Genomic DNA, 27,773 nt, shown 5'->3' on the forward strand with positions numbered 1-27,773 from the left:
AAGTCACCAGGCTGAGTTCTCCATCACAGCTCCAACCGACTCACCTAATGCCACAGCCAACAAGGGACAGGTCACCGATGCCACCACACTGTAGATAAGTGTCAGGGCCAGCTCATGCCCTCAGGACCAGCTCACCCACACCTTCATCATCAGGGCCAAATCTACTGTGCTGCCCAAGTGAGGTGCACCCAGTGAAGGGCCGGCCAAAGTGACTCTTCTATAAGGAACTTATTGGTGTAACAAGCCAGAGCCCTCATAGCCTGATAACCCTTAAAATGTTTCACCTCTCTTTACAAGTTTCCAACTTCAGGATGGTGCAAAAGTTCCCACACCACCATTCTGCTCTTCAGGTTCAGTGTTCAATGAACTACAGGATTTTAAATGACTTTGTTTAAAAATGGGCTTTCTGTTAGATGAGTCCTGGGGATGAAACTCGGGTCACCAGGTTTGCACAGTAAGCACCTTAATCTGCCGAGCCCCAAAGGGAAGTTGTTAGTGAAGACTCTGCAACTCAGGAGTCAGACCATGCAAGTCAGTGCCATATACCAGTCCCTGGGAAGATAGATTTAAAAAACGAGCAAGGAATGAACATAAGGTCCTTTCAGATCCTTACAGAGTTAACACTCACATTAAAGCATTTCATTCATTCATTCATTCATTCATTCGTTCAGCATTGCAGGGCTGGGGTCAAACCCAGCTGTGTTTNTGNGAGGAAAGTGATCTAGNAGGGGCCATGTTCATGTTGTGTTCAGTTTCCCAGGGATGCTGAACATCTAGCAGGCTGTGGAGCTACTCCACAGTTCCCCCTGAGTCAGTATTCACACATTTGCATTCAGTGTACCTGTCTTTTCTGTATTACCACACATTAGTCCTGTAAAGTAATGGGGTTGTCATAACGGATTTGTACGTGCATACAATGCACTTTGGTCATACTCACACAAGCCCACCGCCTTCTCTTACCCCCACCCACCACCACTTTCCCCTCTCCATTCTGTAACAGCCCCGCCCTTTACTCCATCTTCTTTTTTCCCACCTCAAGTTCCCACAGTGAGAGATGTGTGTGCTCGTGTTTGTGAGACTGGCTCAACACGAAGATACACAGGTCCATCCATTTTCCTGAAAAAGATGCTTTTATTTATGGCTCAGTAAAATTCCACAGTGTGCACACCTCACATACTGGTTGTGTGCCGTGGCAGTTGTAAGCAACTCGTTGATGCGAGGTGGCTGTGTTAATTGTGTTAATCCTGAGCACAAAAATGGTAGGCCAGGCTAAGCCGTGATTCTTGGTGGTTTAACTATATCAAAAGCATCTGACTTCCTGCTGTGGTTCGGATGAGTGTCCCCTGAAGGTCCTATATAGGGAAATGTTGTGGACCATTGAAGAGGTGACACCTTAGATCATTGGGCCATACCCTTGATAAACGATGTGGCACTCACTCAGTCTCTCACTTTGCCTCCTGCCTTGGAATTTGACTGCTCCAACATGTGCTCCCAAGGCTGTCATCTGCTGCCTTTGCCAGCACCAGGCAGATATGAGCACCATGCCTCTGAACCTCCAAAACTGGAAACAAAATAAACACATTTTCTTCTGTTAGTTACATCAGGTATTTTGTTCTAGTAACTCTTAGTTGAGTCGAATACTTAGTATTTTCAATATATAATGATTTAATTTGGATATAATCTGAAAGTAAGTAAAAGAGCATCACAAGTACTGGTACAATGATAAGTAAATTCCTAGCACAAGCTGTTTGGGGGACACAATCAAACCACAGTAATGAATCTTTCAGGATCAGAGTAGTTCTGGAAACCTGTGTGTGGTGGTTTGAACGTGCTTGGCCCATGGAAAACGGTACTATTAGGTGTGGCCTTCTAGGAATAGGTGTTGCCTTGTTTGAGGGAGTATTTCACTGTGGGGATGGGCTTTGAGAGTCTCTTTCTAATAGTGTCTTCCCCATAAGTTTGGATCAAGATATAGAACTCTCGGCACTTCCAGTACCATGTCTGGACTCTTCCATGTCTACCACGATGATAATGGACCGAACCTCTAACACTGTAAGCCAGCCTTAATTAAATGCTATTCCTTGTAAGAGTTGCTTTGGTGAAAGGGGATAATATTTGAAATGTAAATAAAGAAAATATCTAATTAAAAAAAAAAGGAGTTGTCTTGGTCATGGTGTTTCTTCACAGCAATAAAACCCCAACCCCCAACTAAGACACCATGGCATAACAGTCTGTATATTGTTAACAATATATAGTTGCATACTTGGAAATTGTTGGGAATGTGCTGTGCTGTGTGTGTGTGTGTGTGTGTGTGTGTGTGTGTGTGTGAAACTGGTTACTAGGTAATACATTTATCTTAACAAATTGTTTCTAATCTGTGGGTATTAGTTTCTTTTCTGCTGCTATGATAAAATAATCTACCAAAAAATGAATTTATGGGGAAGACAGCTTGCTTTGGCTTAGGGTTCCAGAGGAATACAGTCTGTCATGGTGGGAGGGGGGGGGGGGGGGGGGGGGGCGGCTATGGGGGGGGGTTGTGGCGGGGGGTGGGGTGGAGGATGTGGCACGGGGTGGAGAAAGTTTCGGGGAAGATGTAGAGACAGGCAGTCAGGGAAGTCATGTTGGCAGGTGTGGGAAGCTAGTCTATCATATTGCATCTCTACACAGGACTTAGAGAGAACACAGAAGTAGGGCCAGGCTATAAAACCTCAAGGTCTGCCCCCAGTGAAGACTTCCTCTACCAAGACTCCACCTCCTAAAGGTTCTGTAACCTTCCCAAGCAGCGCCATCAGCAGGGAACCAAGTGATCAAACATGCATCCATGGGGGACACTGATGTGCAAACCACTCCACGGTCCTATTGAAAGATCCGTGAAAATAATGGAAAAGAAGTAATACTGGCTGCTTAAACAAGTCACCCCTCTATCTCCCAACGGATTTATTCAGGGTGAGAGTGAACATTACTGCCAGATCACTTAGACCTCAGGAAACAGAGCCTTGCAAACTGTGCCTGATAAATACGCAGGAAGCACATCCATACTTCATTCCATGTCCTCCACACCAACTTAGACTGCGGTGGGCTCTTGGTTCTGAGCGGTCTCTATTGTCTCTTCCTCAGTAATTCTGTTGCCTGCCAGAGCTGAACAATCCAGTCAGATTTCTACTAAGAACTTAAAATCTGGAACACAAACTCTAAAGTATTAAATTGCAGCTTGCTTGGGTTTTTGATGGTCTACATGAAAATCAATTATGACTGAGTCAAGTCTAAAAAGTTACAGAGAAGAGATGGACCCCTGCCGGAAGTCGTGTGGTTTTAACGCAAGGCATGGCAGAGGCAGTGTGGTTTCCACAAAGCACTGACCCCATAGCTTTAGGAGTGGGTTTTTGTTTGATTAGTATCTTGTTTGGTCTCCTAAGTTTATCTGCTTAGCTCCTGCATCTGTGGCTTGATGCTTGTCATCCATCTTGGCTCACTCTAGAACGTTATTATTTCAATTTTTAAAATTCTTTCTTTTTTTTTTTTTGGAATCCACAACTTGTGCGTAGGATATTTTGATATTTTCCATGGTTCTTGAATGCTCTGTTCTACCATGTCATCTTTTTGATGTTTCATTTTAATTTATAAAGTTTCCAAGTGATTGATTTCCCAGCTCCGGGATCCCAGTTCTTGGCCATGCTAGTCTGTGATTAATCCATCAAAGACTGTCTTCGTTTTTTGCTAGTTTTCTATTTGTAGCATTTCATTTTGGGTGCTTCATGGTGTGTCTCTGCTTATGTGCTGTTTGTTTATCTCCACTAGACTCTTTAACATATTAGTCACAACTATGTCAAACATGATCATTCTGATTGCCGTATTTTCTGAGACTCCAGTTGTGGTGGTTGCTGTGTCTGGTCACACTGGTTTTCTCTTGCCTTCCAGGATATTGATGGTTAGGGGTTGAACTCAGAACATATTTATGGGCGATACGAGCTGAGATAAAATGTAGCTGAGAACTCAGCTTAAATGAAAGACTTATTTAGCTTGTGGGTTCAGAGGATTGTCCATAGTCACTTGGCCTTGTGGTTTTAGACCTGAGAAGCAGATTATAAGAGCAAAAAGTGTGTATTTGTTTAAAGTCACTCACTGTTTATCAAGGGATGAGAGCCAATAAGTGGCTGAGAGGAGGGAGAGAAGGAAAGAGCAGAAGAATGAGAGGGGGAGAGGGAAGGAGAGAAAATATGAGAGTGGGTGCTCCCAATGTATGCTTCAAATGTAGCCCGTGCTCTAAAGCAGCCGTTCCCAAGCCCCCTAATGCTGCGATCCTTTAATTCATTCCCTCATGTGTGGTGAGCCCCAGGCATAACATCATTTTCATTGCGTCTTCATAACTGTGGTTTTGCTACCTCTGTGCATCATAATGTGAATATCTGTGTTTTCTAACAGTCTTACGTGACCCCTCTGAAAGGGTCATTTGACCCCCAAAAGGTCAAGACCCGCAGGTAAAGAACTGCTGCTCTAAAAACATCCATGCCTCCCAGCCCAACCCAGACCTTCAGCATGTGAACCCTCAGAGGACATTTTTGATGCAAATCACAGCTTTTCTTTGAGAAGGGAGCTGGCCTTCTCAAGGGCTTTTACAGGTTTAAGACAGAAGCCCTGCTTCCTCCATATTCTGAAGGCTGAGCTTTGATTTTTGTCCTTTTGTTTTTGTGAGATTCTCTAAATTACAAATAAACCCATCTTTTCTTTAGTTCTCTTGAACAGGCCAGTGTGCAGTCCAACAACCTGTGAAAGCAGTTTACTTCTTTCCCTGAGTCACAGAGGGACTCCCTCAACTGTACAGAGCAGGCTGGGGGAAAATAATTTTAAAATCTATCAACTTGCTAGAGATAACAAATAGTACTCAAAAGATACCATGATTTCTTGAACTATTCGACTCTAGGTTATTGATCCTTCCATATTTTCAGATGTATCTTCGCTATAAGGAAAGGTCGGTTAGTAAGAAGGGAAAAAACAATAAGCAGTCCTTAAAACTGGATCACGTAGGACCCTTCTCAGTAGCTAAGAATGTTATGACCATACCGGTTTGAACACGTGACAGCTGAATGTATAAACTCTATTTTGCTGGTATGCTATCAATCATTAAACATTTTCATTATGAACACATTGCTTTTCCATGCAGAAGTCTGAACATGGTAGGCCAGCACCATAATTGAACTAAATCCCTCGCTCCCTGATCTTTCACTCTAAGACAGCCCAAACCATCAATTTCTAAGTCACTTGTTCAAAACAGAATTAAAGCATCTGTTCTAAATGTGTTCTGTCTGCCTAGCATCCTACTTTCCCCTGTGACTACCAATGCTGTCATTGTAGAAACTGGGCTTTCCCCCAACTTCAAGTGTTTCCTGGTACTCATAGCTCCCCCACCCCTTGTAGAGACCTGAAACTGTCAGGTAAGCTAATCTGAGTGCTTCCTTGAGTCCTGTGGACTCAAATGTGTGAAGATAGGAGACATCCTTCCTCTGCTAAGTCCTTTGGTTGCCTCATCTCGAGCTATGTGGGAGGACCAGGAAGGTGGAGCCAGAATGCACAGAATGGGGATGAAGAGGAGCATCCTCCCAAAATCTGTGTTCTTGAGGCTGGCTCGCTCTTCTCCCTGTGTGGTTAGATGAGCAGTTCTTTCTGCCCACACTATTACATGTGCCATTTCTAGCCTACATGATACAGAAGCCAATAGAACTGACTTCTGTTGTGTGTGAGGTTGATTATTAACTTCTAAAGTGCTACCTTCTAGCATAAGCAGAAAGTCAACAGAGACGTCCCTCAAGGTACTCTTCTACAAAATACCAAAGAGAACAGTAAGCTAAAGAAAGGACTTAGAGGGCTGGTGAGATGGCTCAGTGGGTAAGAGCACCCGACTGCTCTACCGAAGGTCCAGAGTTCAANTCCCAGCAACCACATGGTGGCTCACAACCATCCGTAACGAGATCTGGTGCCCTCTTCTGGANTGTCTGAAGACAGCTACAGTGTACTTACATATAATAAATAAATAAATCTTTAAAAAAAAAAAAAAAAAAAGAAAGGACTTAGAAATGAAAATATCATGGACCTTCCTGTCTGAATTATATGCAGGGCCTTATCTGCTCTGTACCATGGAACTGTCTATAAATGCAGATATCTGTCACAGGACTGACTTATAGAAAGAATAAAATAGAGTTCGTGGAGTGCTTACAACTCCTAAAATAGCACTGTTCGAATAAAGAATGGATCATGCATCACTTTTAGGAACAGTACCTGGAGATTTATTTCCTAATATCACTGATGTTCAATTTCTTCTTTTGTAAAATGGAGGTGTTATTGTTCTGGGGGAGCTTGTGATTTAACCTAAGGTGATCCTATCAGAAAATTAACAACTGCCAGCCGTTGAGTGTTATTTATGAGAGTTAACTTGCATTTGTGGTTTTGTGAGGTAAGTTTTCTCCAGAAAGCAGAGGGGTTCCTGTATGTAGAAATACTGAAGAGCAAACCTTGGTTATGTCTGCTTCTTAGTTACTGTTCTATTTCTGTGAAGAGGCACCATGACCAATGCAACTCCTATAAAAGAAAGCATTTAATGTGGAGGCCTGTTTACAGTTCCAGACAGCTGACCCGTGGTTATCATGGTAGGAAGAACGCAGCAGACAGGCAGGCATGGTGCTGGAGAAGTAGAACTTTACATCTTGATCCACAGACAGCAGGCAGAAGGAGACTGAGACTGGTGTGGGCTTTGAAAACCAATAATAGTATCCAGATACTCCGCATACAGCTCTGGTTGATGGCACAGTATTAGTTACTGTAAGAGTTGACACATTGTGTAAAATATCCTAAAGAGTCCAGAATAAAGTATGTGTAAAACTGCTGAAAGGGTGTTTTATTTGGGAGAAATTTTATACCTACAAATAATTTTACCCAAATGTACATAGTTGTAACTACCATCAAATAGTTTAAGTCATTCAAAGAATTAAGCAGAGCTGGGGTTGTAAAGGCAATTATAAAATATCATCAGAACATGATGATAGTAATAAGACCATGGAGAAATTTAAATTATAAATAAGGTTTATGTAGCTTTAGGGATCTACAACTTTAGTATAAAACAGCAGACAATATTTCCTATATGCCTCCATGATAATGAAATCGTTTTCCTGAATAATTTAATCCTTACCAACTCCATAGTTATCCACCAACCCCATTTTGCCAGGTAAGAAACGGAAGCCTACATGTTAGGTTACAATGTTCAGGCTTAGAGTAGGCGATGGGGTCTGGATTAAACACAAGGCCTAACCTGCGAGGTCAGCCTTGTAGTCCTTGCTGTGTGCTTCCTCTGTAGACCTCATCTTCTTCAGCATCAAGAAAATGTACTTTTTCTGTGGGGACACAGCTCAGTTTGGAAAGTGCTCGCTGTGCAAGCCTAAGGGTCCAAGTTTAGGACCCTTAGGACCTCAGGACCCATGCTTTGTACCCATAATCCACCACTGTAATACTGTAGGGGCAGAGAGGACAGGACCCTGGGGCTAGCTGAATTGCTAAGTTTCACATTCAGAGACATTTTCTTTTAAAAAGAAAGGTGGATAAGCCAGGCGCAGTGGTGCACACCTTTATCTCAGCGTTGAGGAGGCAGAGCCAGGTGGATCTGAGTTCAAGATTGGCCTGATCTACAGCATGAGTTCAAGGCCAGTTAGGACTACATAGTAAGATGCTGTCTCAAACACAAAACCAGTGGACAGCAGTAGAACATACACAACATACCCAATGGTGACCTGTTGCCACCACACGCAAGTATACACAGTGTGTGTTCACACACACACATATGCACACACACAAAAGTAGGTCTAATGTCAAGTAAATTGGCCAAGACAAGGCAAGTAGAAACAGAAATACTTCATAATTTTCAAACTGAGTGACCCTGAACTGTCCTAATTCTACCTGAGTCTCTAGGGAACTTGGGTCCCAATTCTGTAGCTCATTTTCCCTTTCCGCTGTAATGGCGAGGACACCTTCTAAGTCGAGCCAAGTGGAGTTTAAAAACTGGACTCACAGCATTCCAGCTGTTTTGTTACAAGTATACATGGCCACTTCAGAAATTCTTAGAATAGTCTGGTACACTAAATGCCAATCAGGACTTTCAATTCTAAGAAACCTGGTGTGTGTTGTTCTGGCCTCAAGTAAGTTTTCAGAAATGTGGTCATTCTGGCTTATATTTTCTCTGGCAATTCAGAGAACAGACTTGATGTAACCATTTCAAAATGTAAGGTCTTCTTTCTCCTCCTGAGCTTCCTCCACTTTTGAGTCTTGAGAAGAAACTACTTAGCAGGCCAGCATGGCAGGGCATAAGGAAGGGATACAGTGGAACCAGTCCCACACAGCAGGGTCTCCTAGCTGCTGTGTGTCTAACCACACCACCCACAGCTTCAAGGTTACAAGCAGTTCCCAGCCGGGGCATTATACAGGTGTAACAGATAAACACACAGGTGATATTTTGGATATTCAACACTCAGGGAAACTCTACAAAGTGATTGCACAGGATAAATTTATTAGTGTCTGCTTTTAAAAGCTTTTAATAATAAGTCTGCTGCTCGTCCTGGGGAGAGGGCTCCAGTGAGGACCTCTCTCTCCATCAGGGGAATCTGTTCTCGGATGCTGGGATGGGTCTTGAAGTGTTCTAAGACGTTTTCCTGAATGAGATTCCACATCCAGACTTTGTGCTGTGTCTGTCTCTTGGCAGTCAGCTCCCCACTGGCCAGCATTTGGTGCTGAAACTCTCTCATTGTGTCCCACATCTCAGTGATGCCCTCTCCACTTCTGGCAGAAATTCGAATCACCTATTGAGAAGGCAGAAGCAGAACTATTATGTCACAGGATGTCTGCGATTTGCCAAAGAATTCTTAGCATTTATAGAAACAAGACAAAAGACCAGAATGGGATGCTGCTGCTGTGTCAGAGCAACACACTGGCGTACACTGCAGTATGCACACTGTATTACTAATAGCCTGGCAGAAACAAGACACCAATTTAAGGCCCAATTCTTAGCTCAGAAATATATTTTAACTTAGGATGGCTTGGATAGATAGACGATCAAGAGAATCCCAGAGAACTTTTGAGCCTCATGGGATAAGCAGAGGCAATGGGAGGGAGGGTTCCCTGGGGCCTAGGGGCCAGAGATGAAGCCAAGCTGAGGACAAGCTCTCTTCCTTATGCTATCAGGACAAGGCTGAGCAAGTGCCCAGCACCTCCATGGACAAGATAGCCAGCCACGCACAGGAGTCACTGGAGAAGCCAACAGTAGTGAAGGGTCCACTGCTCTCACGATGCAGATAAGCTGCTGGCGTCAATGTGAGTGCACCGCTTCCCACAGGATTTTTCTTCATTTTCTTAACTTACTGAAAATAACATGACTGAAGGTCCCACATCGCAAGCCTTTGCTCTGCTCCCCAAATCCTAACATACTCAAACCATGAGTATTCCATAATCTTAAGGACAGTTCCTTTAGGACGAACCTCCTTTTACTTCTAAATGGTTTAATGGGTGCTGAGCAGGCTCAGCTGTCACCTCACTCTAGTTTTTGGCATCTTGTGGTTGAAAAATTCTATTTAAAATTAGTGCTACAAATCTGGCTTTGTCATAGTTTTCCAAAGTACATTCAAGCAAAGGCTGAGTATATGTCTAGCATGAGACCTATAGCCTCTCTCCTCAGGTCCACAGTCCACTCAGTGAAGAACACAGAAAGGAACACAAGCCAACCTTTGGCCTCCAGACTTCCGAGCGCCTACGGAGCAACTTGAGTGCGCTCACGTACTCTGCTTGGATCCTGCGGGCTGGCACAACCAAGTCTCCATCAGATTTAGTTATAACAACCAAATCTGCCATTTCAATGATGCCCCTCTTGATGCCCTAGAGAGAGCAGAAGAAGCACGTTTATCAGAAGCATCCCATTTGCTCCCAACGACCCTGAGAACAAGACAACAGCAGACACCATGACTGTCTGACACCAGTCACTCCTCTGTCATTTCTTCTGTGTCTTCCTGAGTTCATGTGCCAGAATAATAACTGAATTAGCTAAATGTACCAGCCCTTGGACTATGGAAGTCATCTGTGAAATCCCTTTCAAATTTAGAGACTAACTTGGTGAGATCTATCCAGATGTTGAGTAGACAGATAATCAAGATAAAGCATGATGGTGACAGGAGGCAGTTCATAGCATCTTATGGAGACAAGAGCTAGTGGCCCAGCTCACTGCAGGGAGTGAGGGTGGGTGGTAGGTTATAAGCTAGTCACCTAGCCTGAGCACAAGGAAGGGAAGTGACTTGATCAGCAGCCTACCAAGTAAGTAAGGCAAGCTGAGAGACAAAAGGTGATGGAGACTTATGACCACTGAGACTGGAGGAACAAAATATTACTCTGGTTGAGCCAAGGGGACACACAGAGTGGGGGGTGCTCACTGACTGGTGCATGATGTGCCCACGAATGGTAAGTCTCAGGAACGAGCATCTCAGGTTCCACGCACTTCCCGACCTCAGTCCCACACAGACCATTATACAGCATCACGGGCCCTCTCTTGGGACAGCCCTCCCACTCAAGAGTCCATTTTCCTCAATAAAATCAATTTTCATTTGCTCACCCCTCAACCAGTCCTTCTTCTTCATCAACACGAGATAACTAACTCCATAGTCATCGGCTGAGAGTCACTCTGGTAACTGCTGGTTACCTAACACCTTAGTCCCCTGGGTTAAGCCCACCAGAGCCAAGAAAGGCTCGATCACTTTTAAAAAAGAAAAGAATCAAAAACCCTTTCATATAATCATGGGTGTGTCTGCCTCTCTCCCACCCACAGAGTTCCCAGCCCTTTGCACAGTGTGTGGGTGTGTCTAAGTAACACATACACACACACACACACACACCCCTTCTGTGTGTCTCTTTTTCATTAGGCTAGAGTTTATCATAAACCTGATTGTAGAATTTCCCTGAATATTTGAGTTATTCCCATGAATTATTGCACCTGAGAAGAAGTGGGAGCCTTCAGCTTTGTAGCTCGGCAGTACCCATCACCTGGAAACCCAGCTGGTGTCTGAAGTGAAGGAAGGGAAGGACTTGGGCTGGCTACTGATAGAATGACAGAGGGGGAGAGTGCTGTACTGTTATACAGTATGTATGCTACCCAACAGTATCTACCACATGAATTACTTCAGAGCCAGGCGTTGTACAAACACCCATGATACTGTGGTCTCTATGGACCAAAGCCCTCTATTTACTACAGTCACTTCTGTGCTGTATAGGGAAATGTTTAAGTTGTATATGTAGCTCAGAGTCACATCTTTTATTATTGTTAATTGAGAAAAACAAACCACATGTACAGAGAAACAGCCTGTGGCCTCATGGCCTCTAGCCAATGGGAATGATGTTACTCAAACACTACCTTCAACGTAATTTGCAATAATATTATACTGCACATTTGTTCTTTCAGAGATAATTATGGGAGGACCAAAGCACCAAAAATCTTACCTGCAGTTCATCCCCTCCTGCTGGCGGCAGCAATAAAACAAACATATCGACCATGTCAGCCACAGCAAACTCCGACTGCCCTACACCTGGAAATTTAAATCATAACTTTATTTAAAATACTGTTTTTACTTTTTTCCAATTTATTGGCTCATTGACATTCTATTTCACTTAATTCCTCATCTTCATGGTAATACATTTAAAGTCCTGTTGTTATAACTCAGCATCCAAGACTTGATAAAGACAAAAGCTCATTTGCTCAGGGATCTGCAGGGTGGCAAACGCAAGTACACTACACAGACAGCATCATATGGGAGACAGGGCAAGCATGCTGATGCAGGAGTCTCTCCTGCTTTCACAAATGCCATTACAGAGGCCTCATGGTCATCACCTTATCTACTCCTAATTAGTCCCCAAAGGCTCCACCTGCACATGCTATTAGCATGAATTTGGAGTAAGTTGCTAGCACACCCTCCTGCGTCTCACCAGGCCAATGCTTTGGATGGAGACCTTCCAGACTTCAAGTCTCTCCTGCTTTTAAAGCTTTCTCTTGGTGTCTCTTTCATCAGGAAGTGGCTTGAACACGGACGGACTCTAGTCTAAAACCATGTCTGCCACTATGTTCATCTCTTTACGACTTTTCACCTTTATGCAAACCCCCAGTTCTTTTCTCTTTAAACATTCTTGGAGAGACCTCTTAATTGCAGACAAGTACCACTGAAGGGTCTCATAACAGCCATCCCCGAAGGAGCCAGAGAGGAAGCTCCGTGGTCAAGGGCACTTGCTGCTTTTGCAGAACCAGCTCTGTTCCTACATTACCTAGTTAGTGGCTCACAACTCTAGATCCAGGGGATCCAACATCCTCTTCTAGTCTCTGTGGGTAACAGGAACACACAGACATACATGCAGGCAAAACTTATACACACACACACACAGACACACACACACACACACACACAGACAGACAGATGGGGAGGATCTAAGTGTCTTCAGTATTTTTCATGTCCTGTTGCCAGGGCACCCATATCACAGAGGAGACTAAGGAAATACTTCCCTCTGTGGATGAACAGATGCCAGCCCAGCCTCTGCCAGGTCACCCACTTGCAGTTTCCTTGGAGCAGTCATGCTGAAGAGAGCTCCCTTCCATCCACTTTCCTGAAGCCTCACTCAGCCACCACAGAACTTCTCACTTTCTCTATAGGGTCAATTTTCTGGAAAACCTTACTTGATGCTCAGTGACTATGTTTTGATCCACACCCCCAGCTCAACGCTCACCTGGAAACTCTATTTGTTGCAGATACTTCTGGTGCCTACTTCTGTCCGTTTTCTTTCCTCACCCTAGAGGTCAGTGTACCAAGTCAAACCAACATTGTGAAGTGTCCTGTCAGGCATCTGAGCAGAGAGTGATAGTAAAGGCAGGCAGGGGGGACTGCAGGCAAGTCATCTGAAGAAGGCACGTCAGCCGGGTGAGCCTCTTCTGGATCCCACTTTATGCTTCTTATTCCCTCTCCTCCCTTCTGTCTGCCACCCAGTGGGACAGTCAGAGTTCCACCACCACCTTCCAGTCCTGAGCAACCTTGAGGCAGACTACATGTGAAGGATGGAGGCATCCTGAGGACTGAAGGTGTAGAACTGGATTTGTTCTCAAGCACCTGCCCCAGGGCTTCTTCACTTACAAGACAGCAACGCTCTTTTATCTGAGTCGCTATTATCATGAGTCTCTAGGACAGCAGCCATACACAACTCTGAGATAACACACTTGGCTTTTATATTGCCCTCTCCTCTGACTCTCCTCCATTCAATCTTAAATGGTGGACTTCCTAAGGCTGTTAGACCTGTCTTCAGATCCATCGTGGAAATTCCAGCCCTCAGTGGAACTTAGATGGAAATGAGGCTCTACAGAGTTACATGAGGTCGAAGGGAAGGAAGGCGCCAGGGTGTGTAACCCTGAGAGCGTCCATGTGAGGGCACAACAAGAAGGAAGCCATCTGCAAACAAGGGAGGAGAGCACACAAAGCAACCCTGCTGGTGCTGGACCCTCAGCTTCCGTGGAGCAGTCATGCTGAAGAGAGCTCCCTTCCATCCACTTTCCTGAAGCCTCACTCAGCCACCACAGAACTTCTCACTTTCTCTATAGGGTCAATTTTCTGGAAAACCTTACTTGATGCTCAGTGACTATGTTTTGATCCACACCCCCAGCTCAACGCTCACCTGGAAACTCTATTTGTTGCAGATACTTCTGGTGCCTACTTCTGTCCATTTTCTTTCCTCACCCTAGAGGTCAGTGTACCAAGTCAAACCAACATTGTGAGGTGTCCTGTCAGGCATCTGAGCAGAGAGTGATAGTAAAGGCAGGCAGAGGGGGGACTGCAGGCAAGTCATCTGAAGAAGGCACGTCAGCCGGGTGACACAAACGGGCGAGCAGGCACGTGGACATGGTCTAAGCTGCTCAGCCCCTATTTATGACAATAATCCTAGTGAACCACTATGGCTACGTTCCATTTTTATCCCCCACTTTCCTTCACTTAATGTAAACCAAATTTATAACTTGGTGTGGAACGATGACCCATGTTGATAAGTGTTAGGTCTGTATTTATTACCCACTCTCCTAAAACAATGTCACTTGGACACCTAAGAAGGATGTCACAGCAATGTGTTGATAACTGCCTTCTCCTCCCTGCCATCTTCCACAGTGCTCTCTACAGCTCTGTAAAGCTTCCTTCTTACTCTCTTACATGAGTCCTCCAGCTTACTGTCCATGCTTCTGAATTATTCCCTCCTCTCTGGTCCTGTTGACTTGATGTAGCATTCACCATTTCCTTTCTTTGATTGACACCATAGTTTAACTGCCTTCCACTTCCACTCTCAATGTTCTAATCATTCTTCATTCTGCTGTGGGGTTCCCTCCAAACATACATGTGGCTTCCCTTGCTCTAGCTTCCTACTCCTTTCAGAGAAAATGAAAACTCTTTGGCAGGGCACATAAGGAAAACCTGCCCCTGGCCCCTGTTGCAAGTGTCTCTTTGCCCGCAATGCTGTGAGTGACCTGAGCAAGCTGCACCTCTCTGAAGGAGTCATGTTTGCTCACTGTGTCTGTGCAAATATGCTTCACCCCTACCATCAAATCCCACCCTCCCTCCTCCAGGAAGTCTTCACTGATTCCCTCAAACACTGGTTTGGGTTCTATCATATACATTCATCACAAAGTAAACCAAAAGGTTGTCTCTCCGCAAGTGCTGGGGTTTTCGTTTGATGTTCTCACTGCACATAACTGTGCTACGGAGGAATAGCCAGCACCATGATCCCATGTGTGCTGTGGTGCTGTGATTCACTTCCCAAGGTCATTCAAGTGCTTACTATCCTCTGGCATGTGGAACATGTCAGCTTAGATATCAGCTGTGCAGACACGGGGCTCACTTTCACCTTTTTCATGGCAGGCTCTTGTGAGTAGGGAGCATAGCCCATGTACTCACATTGTCTGTGGGGCAATACCTTGTATCTAATTATAGTTCATATCTGCTGAGTGAACTAAATGAAGTCAGTTGTTAGTCATCTTTAAATAGCACTCATGAAAGTACACATTCTTATGAAGTAGAGTATTACACTTACCGACAGTTTCAATAAGAATGATGTCATAGCCCCCTCCTTCACACAACACAATGGCTTCATTTGTGGTCCTTGTCACTCCTCCTAGAGTCCCACTGGTAGGAGAGGGCCTGATGTAGGCATTCATATCTCTTGACAGCTCAATCATCCGGGTTTTATCACCTAAGAGGGACCCTAAAACACACAGTTATATTTTACAATCACGGAAGAGCTGTACGGTCTAATTACCAATCAGCAAATTGCAAGAGGCTGTGATTTACGGTATCTCTTCCCAAGCCTGAGGTGTAGGCCACATTACTGAGTTCTCCTCTAGCTCACTCTCTATCCTCATACTGAAGTAAGTAGTGGATCATTGCAAGCTCTTGGAAACCAACAAGGTCTCCTTGAATTGACCGGAGGTTCAAATCTAAGCCCCAGATGCTCCAGGCAACATCCCTACCTTACCTTCCTTGACCAATGTCGGCATTCCAGTCCCAAGCCAACCCCCTGGCCCAGCATTGTGTCTCTTCACTGCTATCTCCACATTGGTGTGGCTGTGTCCTTGCTGGTGTTCTACTAGGACATCTGGTATGTCCTCTTGTCACTCATTTACAAGAGGTCAAGTCAGGGTTCTTGCTACTTCATTTTGGGGTGTTATTTTTACCTTCCCAAACCCCTCCTTTCTTACATAAATGGAATAATAAGTCGTGCTGAGGTTCAAACGACATTACACAGGAATGGAACATGTGCTTAAAAACCTGGTAACATAACAGACCATATCTATCTTACATACACTAAAGTCTTCCTTCAGAGTCTTTCTGGAACTTTCTCATGACATGTCCTTTGCTGTAAATCTGTACAGTACACAGCAACTGCTCTGCAATCTGTTGGCACCCTAGAGGACATAAGAGAACTTTGGTGACCCTCTTCTTTCCCTTTTTACCAAGAACAGGCTCCCCTCCCCATTGTCGCATTTTATCAGCCTTATGCCAGTCTGTTACTTCTCCCCCTCACCGGCATGGAGCACACAGGGATGGGGACTTTCCTACAGCACATCTCAGGTTCACAGCATCTGTTTCATTTCCTTCATGTGATGGTTTCCAACTGGGATCCGTCCCTCACCCACCCCACAGGAATCTGCTGTATCTAGAGATGGCTTCACCTGTCACAAACGGGGCAGGATGCTACTGCACCACCAAAGGACAGCCACCACATACCACAAATCGCTGCCACCAACAAAGACTTGCCATCAGTGTCACCAAGTGTCACCAGTACCAAGGTTGAGAAAATGTGCTCTAGCTATAGCATTCCCTGCCTATGACCTCATCGTAAAGCTACTATACACTGAATGCTAAACAAAGTGGTTATTGTAGTACTCAACTGATACCCAGGAAATGGACTAATTATATTTTTTAATTAATTGTAGTATTTGAGCAAACAGCAATACTTGAAATTCTGAAAGAATTAAACCCTTAAACTACTAGTACCTTTTCCTACTTCCTCTTTTTGTAATTAAAAACATATTTGATTTTATCATTTTTAATTGTGTGTCTGTCTGTCTGTCTGTGTGTCTATGTGTCTACAGGTGAGTATGTGTGCATAAGTGCAGATGCCTGTGGAGGTTGGAGGTACTGGCCTCTTAATTTCCTGGAACTAGTGTTATAGGTGGTTGTAAGCTACCCAGTGTAGGTGCTAGGAACTGAACTGGGTCCCCTGCAAGAGCAGTGCTCTTAACCTTTTGCCATACAGTTACATACAAAGAATGGGGATAGTCTTACCTGACCATTTACACTCACCTAAGGGCATTTCCCCACCATGAGGTAGCGAACACTGAGTTCCTTAAAGGTATGCCCTTTTCCTTTATTATTCCACATTAGAGCCTTCTAGTAGGTACTAATTCTAGGGCACATGCCTACCATATACCTTAACTTCCTTTTTTTTTTTCCACATAAAACCTTTCCTAAAGTATTTTCCTACAGAAATCATCCCTGCAGAAGTACACAATCTGCTGTATCTACGTATTACCCTATGGATGCCAGCACACTTAACACAGCATTAGCAACTTATTCTCCCATAGAACTGTTCTTGCCAGTGAACCCAAAATGTTAGCTGTAGTTCCCAGGGTGGTCTCGATGCTAATATCACAGGAAGGCTTATGACTCTAAAGCACGAGTACAGACAAATAAATGAATAAATAATGTTTATACAGACTGTGAATTCACATTTATAACATTCTATTTAACAGCACCTATTTTTCTCTTGAATTACAGATACTTTTTTAAAACCCTAAAAATAGGACCTTCATTTTCAGTTTGATTAGGTTAAGAACCACAACTTAGTCAGTAAAGTGCCTTTCTTGCAGGCATAAGGAAATGAGTTTGACCCCAGCACCCCTAAGAAAACCAGGCCTGGTGGCACAAGCTTGTAATCCTAGCACTGGAAGGCAAAGACATGGATTCCTGGAGCTCACTACCAGCCAACAGAGCCTACTTGGTGGGTTCCAAGAGAGTGAGTCCGTCTCAAAAACAAGATGGACAGCACCCAAGGAATGATACTGAGGTGACCTCTGACCTTCACTCACGTGTCTCCCTTACACATATGCATGCACACACATACACATAGAAAAGAAAGGTTAGGAGCCACCTAGCTATGTGCTATGAAGCTTTAATCACAGGATATAACATGAGGTCTGTTATTAATTACTATTTCAAGCTAATGTTTTATTTTTCTATGGAAAATACTCTAAACCATGAAGGTGGGGAGGAAAAGGCCTTCTCACTTGTACAAAAATTAGAATCATTTATGAAAACCTTTCATTAATTTTCATGCAGCAAAGTTCCTTTGCTTGTTTGTTTGTTTTGGTTTTTCAAGACAGGGTTTCACTGTGTAGTCTGGCTACCCCAGAACTTGCTTTGTAGACCAAGTTGGCCTCAAATTCAGAAACCTGTCTGCTTCTGCCTGCTGAGTGCTAGGACTAAAGGCCTGTGCTAGGTTCATTTAGCAATAGTCTGAAACAGTAAATAACCTAGACAACAAATTGACAAGGATAAATCTTGGAACTAGAGTATAATTTCATTTACCATTAAACGTTCTATTACAGTGAACCAAACCCTTTGACTGCTCTGAGCCATACTCCTCAGTAAAGGTAATTAAGAACTGTTACCTACTTCTCCCCTGACCTAAGGTCTTTCAAGTATGATTACTTTCTGAAGGACACCACAGCATACAAACCACACACTTTCACTAAATACCAAGTATTACCCCTCAGAGCACATACTATAGTGTGACTGCTTATGTTGCCTGTTTCCCTCATGAGACATGAACTGAACAGAGCATTGTGTCATATTCACCATATAGCACAGTCCCCTTTGGTGGTGCCTCACCTACAGAAGAAGCTCCAATGTCAGTTCAGTGAATAGCTGTAATCCGAGCAGCTTAACTCAAGAGAGAGAAGAGGGAAATGGTTCCCTGGGTAGTTACAGGAAAGACTTTGTATGTTTTCTTTAAATGGTCCTTAGGGAGCTAAGTTTACATTCATTTTATCTCTGATGAGCTGCAAATTAAGTGTTGAGTGAATGCATGACCTTACTCCAGCAAGTGAGTGCTAAGCACTGTGCAGTGCACTGTGTGCTTGCTCTGCCGAGTGCTGTAGGGAACAGCAGTAAGCTACAGGGCCCTTCAGGAGCTTTGTTTCGCTGGACATAGAACAGACAGATGACAAGCTATAAACACTTGTACTTTTCCCTCACGATTAATTGAAGACATGCTACAACACTATAAAGATAATAACAGAGAAGTAGAGGCCACTGGAGAAACAAAGCCTGCAGATAGGGCCTGGTCTTAGGCATGATCACCAAGAGGCTAACACATGCCCTTTGTTCAGCCTCATCTGCTGGCACCTCTCACCCTGCCTGAGTAGCCACTGAGCTACCTACAAGCTGACCTCCTCTGTGGAGAGCACATCCTCCTAACCCAGTCTCAGAGTTTCTACAGCACTCTGCAGAACAGAAATGGCACCTTTCATGAGACCAAACTCATCTGACAGTTAGAGGCCACCCAACTACCAATTCCCACTAACCTGTATCAGAGTCCCCACTAGCTGTCCAGTTAAAAAAAGCCAGCCATACTCACCACCACTGGTGCAAGAAGATGGATCCACAGCTAGCACAGATAACCTGTGCCCTTGCTCAGTCAGCATTTTCCCAAAACATTCTATGAATGTTGATTTTCCTGCACCAGGGGGCCCGGACAGTCCTATAGTAGAAAGAGGTCTGTGTTACAGCTCAGATGAAAAGGTATCCTGGCATTCGGGAGCCAAGGAATACAACAAAGTTACACCATACAACAAACCTCACACAAGACATTAGGAGGGGAAAACACAGCAGAGCGGCTGCCTCTTTTCAGACAAGGAGCAAAGAACTGAGCATGAGGCATGCTTTATACAGGTTTCTTTGGGGTGGGGGCTTTCCGGGGTAGCCTGGGATTAAAGGGCTATGTGGTCTGATCTTGGGGCAAGCTCAGGGATGTGGTAGCCTGACCTTGGGCTTTTTCTTTTTTCTTTTCCTCCTGTAAGATACATCCTGGACACTGCTCTGATTAGAATGGGCTGGGAATGGCTGTTTGGAAGTCTTTGGGGTGGGGCCTAGCTGCTGTGCCTTGAGTGACTTATAGGTCTTCCATAAATATAATTAGCATGGTGAGTAGTTTCATCTAGTCTATGAAAATCATGACTGACATATTTTAACATGCCTTAAAGTGTAAGTGAAAAATCTTATCTTTATCTAATTTCTGAGGAGCAGTGAGATAGATAGAGAGGGAAAAGTGCAAGTTTTGTATGCTCATAAAGCTCACTTTCAGCCATCAGAAGGTGTGCTTTGCCCTTTTCCTGTAGTGCAGATCTTTGGGAACAGACATTATTGCTTGTGTTGCAGGGTGCGGAATTTCTACATCTGCCCTCCTCTCATCACGGTGGGTAATTATTCCACCCACCCCCTTCTGCTTCTGCCCACTGGAAAAACAATCCATTACTCTAGAAATTGCCAGTGATTGAGAAAGTAATTTTCCATACAAATATTCTTCTTTTTACTCATAACTTTAAGAAAATATCTAATAAAAGGAAATCTGAAAAAAAAAAAAAAAAAACTACTTGTGTTCAAAATGGCAGAGAAGCCCTACTAGAGAGTCAGTCGATCATAGCAGGTAAGGGGGTCAGTCAGTGTGTCTCATCCTTGTGAGATCCTCACAAACCCAAGGTTTGTGGTCTGTCCTGTGCTGCTCACCTTCCCTGGTGCCTCAGCATTCTCCTCAGGACAGCAGCTACTTCAATAGTATGGGTCTTTGCAGGTTGTTTTAAGAATTAGATGAGATTATGTTTAGTACAGTGTGTCACATACACTGCAGGGCATGAGAGCTGTTCCCATTGAATAAAGGATATTAATCATAGGCATTTAACAATCTTCAAAGGTGTATGTAGTGTGTGGAAGGCTTAGGTCCTTACTCCTCATGGCAGGTCTCCATCTCAAGCACCTTTATAGATGCTGAATAAATCTGTGTTACTTTTATTTACGATGATGATAAAATAACTGAAGACTTGAGTTAATCAGGCCTAAGATCAGGGTAGGCTATCCAGAAAGATCTGAGAAGGTTTGTGTGAGCTGCTAAGCAAACATATCCCTAGGACTCTTGTCTCTTCAAAGGTTCTCTAGCTGAGGATAAGTAGACTTTGTCATGCTGGCTTTTCTCTCCAAGGAGAATACTACTAAGACCCAGTGTAGTACTCTCAAAATGAGAGTCTCTCCTTTTAGGTAGAGGAAGGACTGTGAAATGTGTGGACAACGACAGAGATTGGTTGGTGAGCTATTTGTGAAAACCATCTTTAAAGCATTCATATCTAATCCTAGGAGGTCTGATTCTCTGTGTTACCGATATACTCTGATTCAAAGTCTATTACAATGTCAGTGTTCGTGTACTCATTGCCCACAAGTCCCTGCACTACCATCTCAAGCTCTTCTTAACAGAAGAGTTGGTTCAAAGCACCTGTTTCACCGTCATGGGACACTCTGTCCACCCAAACTGCCCTGCTTAACTCCTGCTGCTGAAAAATATATCTAAATTATTCAACATTACATGGCATCAAAAATGTAGCAAGCTTACTCACAATCTCAGGACAAAGTCAAATAATCCAAAAAGTCAAATGAACATTTAAATACAGACAGGAAACAATTTCTCTCCTTTAAATCACAATATGGAGATGGCCAGGCTAAAAGCCACCCCTAGAAGCTTAATAAAAAGTATCTCTCCCCCCCTCCCCTGGCAATGAGTAGAGGTACCTTGTTGGTGATATTGTGCATATATCAGTCAGGGACAGAGCAGATGGCAGTTCTCTGTTCATCCTAGCTTGATGCCTGGCTTGGTGGTCAAAGCTGCCTTATGCCTAGGACTCATACAAACCAAACCAAATCAAATCAAAGCTACATGTCACCTACAGACCTGCTCTCCAGTGCATGGGACAAGAGAGGCAATAAACACCAGCTTGCCACCATACCAGGCACAAGGACAGAAGATGTGACCTACAAGTCCTCCAACCATGTGTCTAGCCTGTAGTGGGAGCCACCACAATGTGTATGTGTGTCGGTCAGATGAGAGAGAAAGAGAAGTAGAGCAGCTTGAGCATGATGAAGGAGACAGAACTGGAGAGGAGCAGTCTGCTGTGAGTGGACAGCCCTGGCACCTGGGGCCACGATAAGGTCCTAGCCTGAGCTGCCATGTCTGGGTCCATGGTTATGCAGTGGCAGGGGTCAGTGTCGACATCCATGTTCATAGGACATGCTTGGAATCCCAGCATTCAAGAAGCTGAGGCAGGAGGATAGACAGTTAAAGTGGGCCTATGTTAGATAGCAAGACTAAAGAAAACAAAAGAAGGAGAAGGAAGGCCTGTGTACAGAAAGGCCAATGAAGCAGCCAAGATGCAGACTTCCAACATGAAGAGGGTGACTAATCATGGATGGGGTGCAAAGCAGAAGACTGCCAAAAAAAGAGCACCCCGATTAACAGTCATCCAGTATATCTGGGTTCTGGAATCCACAGCAAGATTCTTACTCTTCCTGAGTACACAGGCTTGCTTCAAATGCTCATGGTAATTTTACCATATATGAAGATTAATACCTGTAGAAAACAGCATTTATATTTCATCCAAATATCAAGCAAAGAAATCTCAATTTGATATCATACCTCCTGGATGTATTTCAAAAGAAGAACTTACAAAACCACTTCCTGAACAGCAGAAAAAGAAAACCGACCTACTCGAAACGTGAGGGGCTTCCCTTGGTTCCGCAGCTCCTGCTCCCGCTGGTGGGCTAAGACTCTCTGCAAAAGCACCTGAGCCAGCTCCCTCTTCCTGGTGTGAGTTGATTCCACGAGAGTTATGGCCTCCGCTAGGCACGCTCTCTGTCCTTGCACTAAACCCGTATAAAGTCTATCCACAAATCTTTGTTCTTTATCAGAAAGTCCTTCTGTGTGGTCCTTCAAGGTTGCCTGGACACATAATGTTCTCCTGAAGCCGTCAGACAGTAGCACCCTCTTAGTACAATGGTGTCCAAAACAGTTTGGCAGAGCACCTGGGGGTCCGGGTGCAGGGAGACTTGAGTGAAGGAGCCGTGGGGAAGGCACTCTTGAGAGGCAGGTTAGTAAACGCCAATTAGGAGAAAGTAGCAGCGTGGAAATAGTCATTTTGTCTGTAACCGGATACTTTCTGGCTTGGTGTGATTTATGAATGGCCTAGAAAGAAGGAAAGTGTATTTTTGAGTTCAACAGAATTAAAATACTTAAGTAGTAAAACCAAGAGACCACAGCATTCCTGCATATTGCTTTCCTGCATTCTAAGACCTGAATGATCAGGGTTCTTGATAATATGTGTGATGACTAATTTTGGTTGTCAGCTTACTCCATCTGGAAATAAGTAAAACCCAGGCTGCTGAGCACTCCCTATGAGAGATTTTCTTAATCAGTTTATTTGGAGCAAGAAGAACCACACTTTCTGGTGGCAGCCAACATAGACATGGAAAAAGAAAACCCTGCTTTTTGCCTGCTTGCCCTCACTCTCACTGGCAAGTTCATCTACCCTGCTACCGAGCTCTACTCTATTAGAGCCAACTTCTTTAGGGTTTAAATGCAGACTGAAGACCAGCAGCTCTCCAGGAATCCTCCAGGACTCCAGCTGGAAGACTGAGAAAGCCAGAAGCAGCACTCCTTCCTGGTCTCGGCTTCATTTCAGGCTACTGCCTTTAGTTCCTGCCCTGACTTCCCTTGATGATGACCTGTAGCCTAATGAAACTTTTCTTCCCAAGCTGCATGTGGTCATGGTGCTTTATCTCAGCACCAACTCAGAAACCCAACTAAGACACTAAAATTTAGGAGAGGACTCCCTTGGCCATAGTTAGTACTAAGAATAACTCAAAACATGAAACTACTTTATTGTAAAATAGAATTTACATTAAAATTATCCTTTAAACAAAACCAACACAAGGCCTTTTTAAAAGTGTTTGCTACAGATGCCTAACAACCAGAGTGCCATTCCTGGGACCCACAACAGAAAGAACTGACTTCAATAGTCATTCTACTTGTGGCATGCTCAAACGTGTGTGTGTGTGCACACATAATAATAGGAATAAATAGCAAATGTAAGAAATAATATACAAAGCCTCATTAGAGTAGATATTTTCTGCCATGTTTTTCTTGCATTCATCTTAAGGATTTCTTCAGGTCAACATACCCGATTCTGAGGCATGCATAAAAGATTCTTTCAGAAGATTCCCTCTGCGCTGGCCTCTTATTCACTGTCTGCATAAGAAGTGTGATTAGGACTGTGGCACTTGAGGTACAAGTTTAGGTACACGTATGTACTCAGAGAGGCACCCTGAGTAATCTGACATAAGCACACAATCAACAACAATAGGCCTTAATGTGGAGTAGATGGCGTAGGCCGGGGAGTGAGCAGAGCAGGGTACCTCCGCGACGGTCAGAAGCACCTGGGCTTGTTCCGATGCTCCTTCCCAGCTCCACACCAGCCTCTGTAGGTAAGCACACTCAAGCCAGAACTACCACAGAACGAGGCAGAGGCTTTTCACATTCACTCAGTACAACTTCCATTAAGTCCGCATGCGACACAAGTTACCAGCCATAGCCACTCACTTTTGGTGTTATGGCTCTGGGCAAGTCCCTTAAGCACGCTGTACTGCGATCTTCTCTGCAGTAAAAGGAGCAGATAAAGCCGAGTGGTTGTGAGGGTTAGATGACCTGATTCCTGTAGGAAGCGCAGAGTAGCTAGCATTACATTTAGTTTATCAATCTGTAAGACACTGTAATGCTAGGTCACACACCCAACTTCCAGGGGTAAGCTGGGATTTACAGACGTGCAGACGCAGACGCTGCCCAGTTAAGTTTGTGGCAGTGAGTTACTTTATTGCTCTAAGATACTTTCTCTAAATGATACATACTTGAAATGCGTAAAAGTTTTTCATTTGTAGAATTAGAGCTGCTCTGATTTTCCAATCGTTCTTTCTATTTTGAGGAAAGTTGTGATGCCTATTCTTGGTTGTCTACTTGGCTACATCTGGAGTTAACTAAAACCCAAATGACTGGGCACACTATTTAAGAGAAGTGAGTGACTTTCTCTTAAATAGTCTGGAGTGGGAAGATCCACTTATAATCTGAGCCACACCTTCCACTGGCAGCCTATGAAGAACACAGAACGAAGCTCTTTTCCTGACTGGTCTTGCTCTGCTAGCAAAGCATTCCTTCATTAGTGTTAGACCCTACCTCTACAGGATTCCAGGGTAGACTGAAGACCAGCTGAGACATCCAGCTGGTCTCATGGACCAAACAACTACTGGACTGTTGGATACCTGAACTACAGCCTGTAAGCCATTCTAATAAGTCATATATATGATTTATGTATATACATAGGCATATATAGGCATGGGTACACCTATAAATACATATATAGAGTCATTCTATTCACTTCATAAGTTCTATTACTCTAAAGAACTCTAATACAAAGGTATTATAACTTCTATTTATATAAAATTAACCTTATTCTAAAAGGACAACTATTTTTGAGATAATTACATCATTCCCCCTTCCCTTTCCTCATTTCAGACTGTTCCATAGACCCCTCCTTGCTCTCTTTTAAGTCCGTGGCATCTTTCCATTAATTGTTACATGCATATATGTCTATACATATATATTCCTAAATATAACTTGCTTAGTCTGTGCAATGTTATCTGTATGTATGTTTTGAGGACTGACCATTTGGTTTTGGATAGACAATCGGTGTGTTCTTCCCCGGGAAGGCTCTCTCTCCCTCTCTCAGCAGTCCTGAGTTGCCTGTAGTTCTTGCCATACGGTGGAGGCCTTGTGAGCTTTGCCATCCAAGTCAGGATGTCTATTGTTGTCCTTGTTCAGCTAATGTTTAGACAGTCTTTTTGGTGAGACTATGTGTGTGACTTCTGAGTCTTCTAGGAGGAAACACAGTCTCTGAAAATACTGAGGTAAAAGGACAATTTTTAAAAGTGTGTAAAAAGTATTAAACACCCATCACTACCCTGCACATACTTAAAACAACAAAAAAGTGGGAGCCAGAACAATGACTCAGTGGTTAAGAGCACATTAGCTCATACAGAGGACTCAAGTTTCATTACTAGCACCCACACCAGGCACTCACTTCTACTCTACTTCCAGCTACAAAGGATCCGATACCCTCTTCTGAACTCACTTGTACATATGCACACAATATGGAATTAAAAAACAAAAATAACAATTGTAGGGGTTAATGAGATGGCTTAGTAGTTAACAGCACTGTCTGCTCTTCCAGATGACCTGGATTGCACCCACATGGCAGATCACAAGTGTCTGAACTCCTGTTCCAGGGGTTCATACACCCTCTCTGACCTCTGAGAGTCCTGCATACAAGTACACAGGCATTCATGCCAACAAAACACCCATACTAATAAAGTACTTTTAAAGTACTTTTTGTTTGTTTGCTTTTGAGACAGGGTTTCTCTGTGCAGCCCTGGCTGTCCTGAAACTCACTCCATAGACCAGGTTGGCCTCAAACTCAGAAATCCACCTGCCTCTGCCTTTCAAAAGTACTGAGATTAAAGGTGTACATCACCACACTAGACTTATATATTTTTTTTAAAATAAATCCTTTAAAAAATAAGAAGAATCTGTCTTTAAAGGCTTCTTTCAGCATACCCTTATGTAAAATTCTTATCAACACTACCAGTATAACTAGACAGAGATTTCATGGGCAAGAACTGTTTTTATTCAGTCATCCTTTCCTGAGAATATGTAGTTCCCAGATCACTGAATAACAGTGAAACACAGATGGTAACAGAAATGGTGCTAGGTGCTCCTCCTACTCCAGCCTAAATCTGACCCGGTCCCTTTGGCTCCTGTGTGGAATTACTTGGTCCCCAACTGCTGACAGTTTTAGGAAGTTGTAGAACCTTTAAGATGTGGGACCTGGCTGTGGGAGAAGCTTTGACGATTGGTTCTCTTTGCTTCTGGTCCCAAGCTCTGACCTTCTGTATGCCTGGGTGATATGAGGAGTCCCATCATCTGTTCCAGCCACCATGTCTTCCTCACCATAATGTGCTGAGATCACCTGGAACAATGGCCATGCCAAGGCTTTCCTCCCCTAAGTCACCCGTTTCTGGCATTTTGATCAATGATGAGAACAGTAACAGATAAGAGCCATCTGCTTTAATCTTCAACTTAGCCCCTCACACAAGTTCTAACAAATTAGTATAATGTTGGAAGAAATTGCTAAATTCCAACAAAAAGACTGCTTTTCTAAGTAGGGTCACATTTCCAGGCTTAGGGGTTAAGACATGGATAAATCCTGTGGAGATTCTTAGTCAACCTACTGCAGCTTACTAAAGACTACTTCATTTTCTTCAGTGACGGAGCTCATGAAATAAGACACACCATGTCCAAACAAAACAAAACAGCCAACAGCCCAAAGCACAAAGTGCTAAGGGAAAAGTCACTATCACAGGAGCTAACTCTCACTGAGGAATTCAAGTCACTGGGGAGTCAATGCCAGGACTAAGTCTAAAAGAATAAAAATGCTATAGAAGGATGGGGCAGGTTTTCCAGGCTGAGGCCTTAAATGTGTAAATTCAGTGTAGGTAGTTGGTCTAGCCCTTGCCATACTAGAGAAGATTGGGAAAGTCAGTGAAGGCAGAAGACCTGGATATACAAAACTAGTGATGAGAGATGAGGTTTGAACCGGGACAAAAAACTGAGGCCCAAACTACCCTTTGTCTATTGTCATGGGCAACACAATCAATCATAGCAGTAGTAGTTGTTGTTGTTGTTGTAGCAACAGCAGCAGGAGTAATAGTATTAGCAGCAGCAGCAGCAGTGTACGGTCATAGATACATGTAGAAGCACCGTGAGAATTGAGGAGTGATGAGACTCTAGCAATAGAGGCCAGAATGAGAAACCTGAGAGAAAGAGGCCATAGTGAGGAAACAAAAGAGAAGTGGAGAACATAGATTTGGGTGTGGCATTAAGGACCTGGAGGGCATCATCTTGAGTGAAGTAACACAATCACAAAAGAACTCACACAATATGTATTCACTGATAAGTGGATATTAGCCCAAAACTTAGGA

At 43.7% G+C, this 27,773-nt stretch overlaps 1 protein-coding gene and 1 non-coding gene across 6 annotated transcripts in view; one reads left to right on the forward strand and one right to left on the reverse strand.

Annotated features, from left to right (window-relative positions):
• Window positions 1-8,527: 8,527 nt before the first annotated feature.
• Window positions 8,528-27,773, reverse strand: part of Mmaa (metabolism of cobalamin associated A) — a 28,321-nt gene continuing 9,075 nt past the window's right edge. The window contains exons 1-8 of one of the 5 annotated variants that reach the window (XM_029480899.1): window positions 25,402-25,658; window positions 24,286-24,397; window positions 22,395-22,872; window positions 19,228-19,350; window positions 15,121-15,291; window positions 11,515-11,600; window positions 9,757-9,906; window positions 8,528-8,837 (exon numbers count right to left, since the gene is read on the reverse strand). In XM_029480899.1, the coding sequence (XP_029336759.1) occupies window positions 8,550-8,837; window positions 9,757-9,906; window positions 11,515-11,600; window positions 15,121-15,291; window positions 19,228-19,350; window positions 22,395-22,824 (1,248 nt within the window). In that variant the 5' untranslated portion in view covers window positions 22,825-22,872; window positions 24,286-24,397; window positions 25,402-25,658 and the 3' untranslated portion in view covers window positions 8,528-8,549. Of the gene's footprint in view, window positions 8,838-9,756; window positions 9,907-11,514; window positions 11,601-15,120; window positions 15,292-19,227; window positions 19,351-22,394; window positions 22,873-24,285; window positions 24,398-25,401; window positions 25,659-27,773 lie in introns of those variants that run through there. The other 4 variants (XM_029480898.1, XM_021170543.2, XM_029480900.1 and 1 more) reach the window with 4 other exon arrangements.
• On the forward strand, window positions 21,401-21,542 carry LOC115031805. The gene has a single exon (XR_003837467.1). It is a non-coding gene; the product is annotated as a small nucleolar RNA SNORA48 (small nucleolar RNA).

This window comes from Mus caroli, chromosome 8 (genome assembly GCF_900094665.2).
Source record: "Mus caroli chromosome 8, CAROLI_EIJ_v1.1, whole genome shotgun sequence".
NCBI lineage: Eukaryota > Metazoa > Chordata > Mammalia > Rodentia > Muridae > Mus > Mus caroli.